Source organism: Magnolia sinica, chromosome 2 (assembly GCF_029962835.1).
Source record: "Magnolia sinica isolate HGM2019 chromosome 2, MsV1, whole genome shotgun sequence".
In the NCBI taxonomy this organism is placed as follows: domain Eukaryota; kingdom Viridiplantae; phylum Streptophyta; class Magnoliopsida; order Magnoliales; family Magnoliaceae; genus Magnolia; species Magnolia sinica.
In genome coordinates this window covers 116,424,356-116,434,395 of record NC_080574.1, presented here as the reverse complement: position 1 = coordinate 116,434,395, position 10,040 = coordinate 116,424,356, and the positions used below count along the sequence as shown (strand labels likewise).

At 41.7% G+C, this 10,040-nt stretch overlaps 1 protein-coding gene across 1 annotated transcript; it reads left to right on the top strand.

Annotated features, from left to right (window-relative positions):
- Positions 1-5,840: 5,840 nt before the first annotated feature.
- On the top strand, positions 5,841-8,891 carry LOC131227006 (pentatricopeptide repeat-containing protein At5g04780, mitochondrial-like). The gene has a single exon (XM_058222696.1). The coding sequence runs from the start codon at positions 5,841-5,843 to the stop codon at positions 8,889-8,891; it is 3,051 nt and encodes a 1,016-aa protein (XP_058078679.1).
- Positions 8,892-10,040: the final 1,149 nt, after the last annotated feature.

The following is a 10,040-nucleotide window of genomic DNA, read 5'->3' as shown; positions in this document are numbered from 1 at the left end:
GATTCCGATCCTGAGATCCTATAATGAGGATTTTTCAATGTATATTTATCTCGTAAGAAGCATAACCACAAGTTTACCCAAATTACAAAGGCAACATCATCATCACATATCCACTAATATAAATACTAAATTATAATATAATATATATCATATACATACACACACACACGCGTGAGAGTGGGAGTGTCAGTGTCTCAGGACACGCCCCACATGAATGGACGGTCTATATGCCTGACCTGCATCAAGAGCAGGGCCCACATGGCACCGTCTAAATGGACGATACAAATACAAAATACTCATCAAGGTAGGGCCCCACACGTGATTGCTGGCCAATATCACCACATCCACATCCAGACCGCTGGATGGTCTGGATCAAATGGATGGACGAAATAGATATACAACACATGCACCGCGGTGGGTCCCATGTGGTGGGCCACCCACTCCAATCCTCTCTCTCTCTCTCTTTATATAATATAATATAACATAATATAAAATATTATATATATATATATAATATATAATATTATATATATGTGAGTCCAGTGGACCGGATGGTGTGGACTGCCACACGTGCAACAGGCCCCACCGTCTAGATCCCACAGACGGTGGATATTACATCACAGTGGCCACACCTCCAGTGGGCCACACGTTTGGATCAAGCTGATATTTGTGTTTTTCCTTCCTTCCATCCAATGCATCCATCAGGTGGGTCCCACAAAGGTGGATGGCATGGATAAAATATATACTTCATGGTGGCCACACACACACACCAGGTGGGCCACACACCTCTACACCATCATCACCATACATGAGAGAGAGAGAGAGAAACGTGAAGGGGAGGGACCCTGCCACTATGGGCCCCTCATATGATTACAACACATACATCAAATTGGGTCCCATCACAAGTGGCCCATTAAATTAAAAATCAACAGTGGGATCACCCACCTATTGTACTCCTCCTTGATCCCTTGGGCTCCTATGCTCCTTGCCTTCAATTTTGATGGAGGTAGATGATGAATGGATGGTTGAGATGGAATATGGGGGAGTGGGAAAGTGGGCTACACTTGTTGTTTTGGGAGAGTTTGGGGAGGCTTGGATGTTGGGTTTTTTGTTGCTTAGGAGTGAAGAGAGAATGAGAGAGAGGGAGAGAAGTGATGGAGTGATGGGTGATGGGTGGAGTGATGATGTTGTAAGAAAGGGATGGGTGGAGAGAGAGAGAGAAAGAGTTGACTTTGGGAATGGGAAAGGGATGGGTTACTTTTACTTGTGATATGACGTGTACTTGATTGATTGATTGATGGGATAGGTCGTAGAGATTCTCTCAGAATTCGCAACGCGTGACGTTTCTTTGGAATGAACACAGGCCCACATCTCCTGGCCTGGGTATTGGATCGGTGCGTGAGTCACGGCGTTGGAACCGCGGCGACGGCGCGGTCACTAAGATACAAGTTTCGGGTCGAGTCGACTTTGGTATGCAGGAATCAGCTTAGGATCAAGCGCAAACGTCGGATACGGGTCGAGGGTTGCCGGAATTTGATCGGAAGGACCGCGGAAGCTTACGGAATGGTACGGTTTATGATATGGGCCTTACAATGTTGATCTCATATATGATATGCTAATAATAAGCATGTCATCAACATATAATACCAGTATAATGAATTCTCCATCACTCAGTGCCTCGAAGTATATATGATTATCATATTTAATTATGGCAAATTGGTGACTCACCATGAAAGAATCAAATCTTTTATACCACTACCTAAGTGATTGTTTTATGCCGTACAACGACCTTCTCAACTTGCAAACCTTATTCTTTGGCTTATGTATCCCGAACTCATCTAGTTGCTTTATGTAGGTATGCTCTTCCAACTACTCATGTAGGAAGGCAAATTCTACATCCATTTGTTTCAGCTCTATATTGTACTGGGCAATCAGCGCCAACAAAAATCTGATAAATATATGTATGAGCACAAGCACGAAAATCTCACTAAAGTCGGTTGCAAGGAATTTTGGTCAATAATAGAAGAAGTTGTTAAATCTATATTATATGGATTTTAAGAATAAGGAACGCTTTTTTTTTTTTTTTGTTAATAAGAGTATGTCTTAGTGGATGGGGTCTAAGATGAGATGATGAGGCAGGTCCTTGGGGAGTAGAAAATTGTTGGTGGAAAAAATATTTTACAATATAAAAGGAATGAGGCCTTTGAATAATGGATTGTTAGAGGTTGGAAGAAGACGTGGCTATGAGGAGTATGATGAAAAAGTATTTTACAATATTATCAACTAGAATAAAAAATCAGTTCATGAAACAAAAGGCATAAATAAGAAGTCTCCCATCACGCTACAAGCTTCACCTCTTAGCCCTAGCTAAGAGGTTTAGCCAAACATGATGATGTTATAATCTATAAACAAACTCATAGAGAGAAAAGAAAATAAAGAAGAAGGAAGAAGAAATCGAAGATGTGCTCCTCTCCACGTCCAAGTTGCTCACATCCCAGATTAAATATGCCCTCCACATCGTTACTCTTGCTCAGGTGGTAGACTCACGGGAGTTTCAACACCCGGTCAAGGGTTCGAGTATCCATATGGGGTGAAATTCCACAAGCGTGAGTGTGTGGAGGGTGTGTGCGTTTGTTAAAAAGAAAAAAGAAAAAAGAAAAAAGAAAAAAGAAAAAAAGGAAACATTCGTGGTGCATAAGAGGAGAAATCATCTTGTGCTGACGCTTAGTGGGGCCCATCTTCTCTGGTTACTGAAGAATCAGGTCTGTCTACTAGTTTTGTGGTCTTGATTTAAGCCACTCTTCCAAGATTGAAGTAGATTTGATTCTAGATAGATGGCACCACTAATGGACGTGGCAACTTGTTCCTTGCTTTGCAATCTTGTTCTTGTGGATGGTTGCACAAGAACAAGAGGGTTTTGGTCTTCGATTTTTGGTCTTCGCCCTCCCCTGGACATGATGGATGTCTCGGATCATCCATTGGGTGATCTTGGTGGGCCACCTCAACTCACAGTGGACGGACGTGCGAACGTCCTGCGCTGGGAGACTGGTGGGGTCCATGATCGAGGTCTGACAAGAAATCCACTCCGTTCAATGAGCTCACCTAGAAAAACCGGTCGGACATGGGTAGTTTTGGATCAGTTTCAGTGTGGCCCACGGGACTTGTGCTTCTACCGTCCATCTTACGTTTGAATCTTCATGTACGTGCAATGTTTTCATGGGGCCAAAATGCCAACTATGAGAGGATCACACCCCCCTCTAATCACAATGGACCGTCCATATCATGTAAATTCATGATGGTTGGGGCCCACAGATAACAACCTTCTTGCGTAGAGGAGAGAAAGAAGTCAGGTCAGCGGTCTGTTGACCGCCTGACTCGTCTGGTGCGCATCTAGCGCATGTGTGCCCCATGTACGTGCGATGTACATGTGGAGTCCACTGTGATGTTTGTAAAAAATACGCTTCGTCTAACCATTTTTTCATCTCATATAAGGGGTTGAGACCACATTTAAAGCATATCCAGAAATCAGGTGGGCCTCGGGTTGATGATTCATATGCAGATCTGACTGTTGGGCCACTTCATAGGGATCTAAGGGCTAAAATTCGATGTGTACGGTTAATTTATGGTCCTTAAGGCAGATATTAAGTTTCGAACCGAATAGATAGTGGGAACCCTATGATCTTGCATTCTGGACGAATTTCAGGCCTCTTTAGTGTGAAGTACAAGATTTTCTCAAATCCCGGGCGTGTAAATTCTTCAACCTTGGTCCCCTGGAGTTCATCCCTTGCCTTGGTGGTTTATGAGCTTCAAATTCATGCTCTTAGTACCTTTTTTCAGTCCAGGCTCCTAAATACAACCTGCATCACCAACATGATTAAAATATGTCGTTAAACAGTATCATGTTCACAAAATTGAGTAATAATTGAGGTCTAATATGCAATATTTGACTCTCAACATTATCAAAATCTTCTGATTTAGAAAAGGTTGTTGATTCAACAAGGCATATTGCAAGGGTTAATGGTATGTGCTCGACAAGTGTTGGGAGGATAGTCTTTATAGCAAAGAGGGAAGGAGCCTTTTGATAGTGTCACATAAGGGTTGGCTTTGGAGGAGGAGATGGGGAGCCAAATGGTGAGTTGGAAGTGGAAGACTTTGGCTTAATGTGTTTTTTCAGGGTAGAGCATGTAATAGTCAAACTTTCCAAATGGTTATCCTGGCATGCCAACTTCTAGATCTCCTACTTCATATATTTTTTTGAGCTATTGTTCAAAGGACTTCTTTTCTTTGGCATGGCATTGTGGCACAATCACCTAGCTCATTATTGAACTCATGTGCGAGGCAATCACACACGCCATACCAAATGCGTCCCCTCTTTGTCACATCCTTATTCAAATCAACATTCATCCAACTCAAACCATAAGTAAATCATCTAAACCAAAATAAAATTAACTTAAAATTTTAATTTAATTTTATAATTCTGAATTCCAAATCCACCATTCTTACTGAATCCACACATCACTCTTACTACTTTAAGTTCATTAAATCCTTCAAATATAAAAATAAACTTAAATATATTTCTAATGGAAGTAGCCATCCACACATTCTTCATCTCTAGCTTATCTCTCATTCTGTAAACTTACAAGAGTTGTTAATTTAATGAGATAGAAACCTAATGAGATCATATCCACCACATTTGAATTCCTAGAGGTATCAAACATAATGATTTAATAATAGACAAGAGTAAGTAGGACATCAACGGAATAACGACGCGAATGTAACTCACATCAAGATGTAATGAATGAATCATGATGTCATAATGACACGAATGCAATACTATAAGCAATGCAAATCATAAACAAATCCAATTAATAGTTTCTCACGAACTTGTATGCCCCTAGACATTAGGTACATTTTCACAAATTAATCATACTCACCCAACCGGTATAGCAGGGTATGTACTTAAATTCACGTGTTTATAATCTTGCACGGCTCTAGACGTTAGGTACCTTTCACAACTCAAACATGCTCCTCTAACTTGCCTGGCAAAACATGTACATCTCGTGCTACTCTATGATATTAGGTACCTTTTACAGAACAACCATGCTTACCTAACCCCTCCAACAATGAGACAAATCAGCCACACATGTCAGTAAGCAAATTACTATGCATCATCGATTCAACTGAGCAAATCATCAATGACTAACCAACCAAAGCGACACGCTCTCGTACGACTCCGACATTAGGTAACTTTTGCAAGTCTTATATGTTCGACGAAGTGACAAATCTACCACGCATTACTGATTCATCGTCCACTCACAAGCCCAATCTAAATATTCAATCCAAATAACAAGTATTCTATGATAATGCAATGCAATGCAAATCATTTCTCAAGTATTCGTATTACAATTCAACTATTCACGTTCAAGCACACCATGATCATGTACGCGTAATTGTACGAACGAATAATTCTCTATAAATCCGTACCTACCGATAAAGAAAGAGATTATGATTTATACATCATGGTGGGTCCACATAGCACAGACCACTAGCAACCCGTGTAGTGTCAGCGTCACTAGCAAAACCGTGTCTGAGCTTAAGACGCTAGGGTCCGTCTGCCATCAGCGCGCCAAAATCGGGTTTTTGTCTGTGTACGGTGGGTCCGGCCTTTTGGACGGTTTGGATTTGAGGTCACGACACGTGTACGTAGACTAGCTCATATATATGAATCCCATCTCCATCGAAATCCTTCCACTGCAAGTCGAGAGAGAAAAAGAAGAAGAAAAGAAAGATTGAAAGGTTCTCTCTGTCGAATCTCTAAAAATTGATATCAGGGAAAGAGAATGACGATTTTTAATTCCGTATTCCCTTCCGACGACTTCCTTTCAACCGTTTCTCCTACCAACCTTCCACCCCAACTTTCCATCTTCCCGCCAAAATTCAAATTCCGACCCCCAACGGCTATAAATCTCAGCTCCAAAGCCAAACCACCTCAATATCAGAAAACCACCCTTCGTACCCTTCCCATAAATCCCAACAATTCTACTCTTATATCCGAAACGAAACTCCCCATCGATTACTGCCTTTCCCTCTTGCAAAATCGAATCTCGGACAAATCTCGTGTTCCAGATGCACCACAAATCCATGCCCAGATCTTAAAACTGGGCCTTTTCGATTTGGATGGTTCTGATACAATCGTTAATAATCTAGTGGGTCTTTATGCGAAGAATTATAGATCGTTGGATGATGCACGCCGGCTGTTCGATGCAATTCCTGAAAGAACTGTTGCGGTTTATGCTGCCTTGATAGGATCATACTGTCGATTGCAGCGGTGGGTGGATGTTCTTTCTGTATTCGGATTGATGGTCCGTGATGGTATTGAACCTGATAAATTTCTTGTGCCCACGATTCTTAAGGCTTGCTCCGGGCTGGAGGCTTTGAGAATTGGTGAGATGTTGCATGGGTTTGTAATAAGGAAAAGATTGGAGTTGGACGTTTTTGTCGGGAATTCGCTTATTGACATGTATGCGAAATGTGGGGACTCGGATTCATCCCTGAGGGTTTTTGATATGATGGCAGAAAGAGATGTGGTTACATGGACTGCCCTTGTTTCAGCATATGCTGACGCCGGGCTTTTGGAAGAAGCAGCAGAGGTTTTTCAATCCATGCAGTTGAGTGGAGTGGATCCGGACCTGATTTCATGGAACACATTGATTTCGGGCTTCGCTCAGAATGGGGAGAGTGAAAAGGCCCTTCATTTGTTAGAAGAGATGAGAGACAGAGGATTAAAGCCTGGTGTCAATTCTTGGAACGGGATTATTTCGGGTTGTGTACAGAATGGGTTCTTTGAAGATGCTTTGGATTTATTTGGTGAAATGTGTTTGTTTGAGAATCCTAATGCTGTTACAATCGCAAGCATTATCCCTGCTTGCTTGGGTTTGCAGGCATTGGATTTGGGCAAGGAAATGCATTGTTATGCTATCAAACGTGAATTTCAAAAGAACGTTTATGTGGGTGGATCATTGCTTGGTATGTATTCAAAATGTGGAAGGAGCGATTATGCAGAGAGAGTGTTTGCGGAAATGGAGAACAAGAACACTTCTGTGTGGAATGAAATGATTGCGGCATATGTGAATGAGGGTAAAATGAAGGAGGCAATGGAGCTCCTTTGGTTAATGCAAAATGATGGGTTGAAGCCCGACTTAATTACCTACAACACTCTGCTTGCTGGGTATGCAAGGAATGGTCAAAAGGATGAGGCCTTGGAGCTGTTTCCAGAGACGGGTCGGATGGGTTTGAAGCCTAATGTTGTTTCAATGAATGTTTTGATTTCTGGGTTTCAGCAATCCAGTCTTAGTAGCTTTGCTCTGAATTTATTCCGAGTCATGCAATTTCCAAAGGAGATTGTTCTGCAAGATCCAAAAGGCAACATGCCTTTGCCTGTTGAAATGTCAGAAATGTCAATCCAACCAAATGCCATCACCATCACAAGTGCTCTGGCAGCCTGCAGTGATCTAAATTTGTGGCGTCAAGGAAAGGAAATCCATGCATACATTCTGAGGAATTGGTTTGAGTGTAATGTCTTTGTTTCCAGTGCGTTGGTTGACATGTATTCGAAGTGCCAGGATATGGATTCAGCTGCCAAGTCATTTCACAGGATAAGTGACAAAAACACAGTATCTTGGAACATTTTGATGGCGGGCCACAACCATAACAAGAAGCCAGAAGCCACGCTAAATCTCTTCCTGAAAATGCTGGAAGAAGGGTATATACCAAGCTCAATTACACTCATGATTCTTCTCTCAGCTTGCAGCAGTATTGCAGCTCTGAGGCTGGGGAGAGAATTGCACAGTTTCACTGTGAAAAGTGGGTTTCATGAGTCTGCTGTTACTCTTGCAAGTGCTATAATAGATATGTACGCAAAATGTGGAAGTATTTTAGAGGCCAGATTAGTATTCAATAACACAGTTCAAAAAGATTTACCGCTGTGGAATGCCATGATTTCGGGTTATTCAATGCATGGGATGCCCAAAGATGCTATTGTCTTGTTCAAACAATTGGAAGCATCTGGTATCAAGCCGGACCACATCACCTTCACTGCAGTTCTTTCGGCCTGTAGCCATGAAGGCTTGGTGGAAGAGGGATGGAAATATTTCAATTACATGGAGGCTGTTTATGAAATTAAGCCTACTTTGGAACATTATACATGCATGGTTGGAATCATGGGCGGTGCTGGTTTACTAAAAGAGGCACTTGACTTTATGAAAAAAATACCATATGAACCTGATGCCTGTATGTGGGCTACTCTTCTCCGAGCCTGTAGAGTCCACTCAAACTTGGAGATAGGTGAAATAGCTGCAAAGGCATTATTTGAGCTAGAACCTAGTAATGCTTCGAACTACATTGTCTTGTCAAATATCTACGCCATGACTGGCATGTGGGATGCTGCTAGGAATGTAAGGATTGCGATGAGAGCCCGTGGGTTGATGACAGTTAGGGCATGTAGCTCGATTGATGTCAGTAATGTGATCTATACATTTCAAGCAGGGGATAGTTCACATCCTGAATTGGAGAAGATTTTAGATGCATGGTATAGATTGGCAGAAGAAATGGAGTGGGCCGGCTATGTACCCCATGATGTTATTTTCGATGATGAACAAGATGCTGATCCCTTCTCTTGTTTCCACACTGAAAAGCTTGCTATATGTTTTGGCATCATCTCATCACATTCTCGTGGTCCAGTCCGTATCTCCAAGAATGCAAGGATGTGTATTGATTGCCATACTTCAACAAAGCTTATCTCCAAGATTGAAGAGAGGGAAATTTTCGTGAGGGATGGATGCTTCTATCATCATTTCAAGGATGGTATATGTAGCTGCAGAGACAAGTGGTGAGATCTATCATACAGTTATGATGGATGATGAGTCGGAAATTCACCAAATGACTCTCACGAACCTTGACTGCAGTTATTTTATCACTGCAATCTGTGGGACTCGAACATGATGATGGGTTTCCTTCAGTCTTTAGATAAATGCCCATTGAGATGTCTGATCGCATGTAGCCAGATTAACTACAGATGTTTGAAGCACGTCAGCACATGATGATCACTTCAAGCATAACGCGCAGGAACTGCTGCTCACGGGAAATGCATTGCAAAGGAGGATCGTATTATACACCCCAACGTGATGAAAGAATGATTCAAGACTGTAAAGCGCAAGGCCAAGAGAAGTATATCCATTATCAGTTGCCATTATGCAATTCCATTTCCAATCCATAGTTCAAAAGCCAGAAAACTTGACTCGATGTTCAGCGGGGTTGGGTTGATTTGAAGACTCGACCTGACTTGATTTGACTCGATATTTAATATTGTAAATTGAAAAGATTAGGAATGTAATAGATATTTGAAATACTGAAATTTAGTATGAGTTATATAACATTTAACTAAAATGAATAACTACATAGATACCTCACTGGTCAAGTGCATTGTTTTCTTTGGTTGAGGTGGGGGTTTGAATCCCTCTCCCCACCTTCTTTATCTTTAATTAAATATCCACCAGGGTGGTGGTGACTCAAGTTTGAGTCATGGCGAGTCGCGTTGAGTTGACCAAGCCATCAAGTCGACTTGACATGGCTCTTTGAGTCCAGGCCGAGTCAGGCCTAGTACCAGGTTCCCCAGCACTTGGCTTGAAATCTCACCGAGTTGAGGTGACTCAGCTGGGTTTTGTGTGTGTGTGTGTATTGTGATTTTGCTGCCTTTTTAATTAATACAAAAGCAATGTACACTAACATTTATTTGAATGCAAAAGTTTGCAAGTTTTGTTAAGCTCTTTCCCTTCTATAACATATACGTGACTGAGAATTCTTCATGTGTGTAAGGAATACCAATTCCAGCTTTTAGCTGCTAAACAGCTCATGTGTTGGAGGGAAAAAAAATTAGGGATTTTATTGCTTTTATTATTTCCTACATGTTCGAAACATTTTCCTACTGGTCAGACTATACATCCAGATGCATGCCAGTTCAGGTGGGAGCGGGACCAAGACCA

Excerpts from the sequence above, each read along its gene's own strand:
- LOC131227006 (XM_058222696.1), top strand. The coding sequence starts at position 5,841 with ATGACGATTTTTAATTCCGTATTCCCTTCCGACGACTTCCTTTCAACC.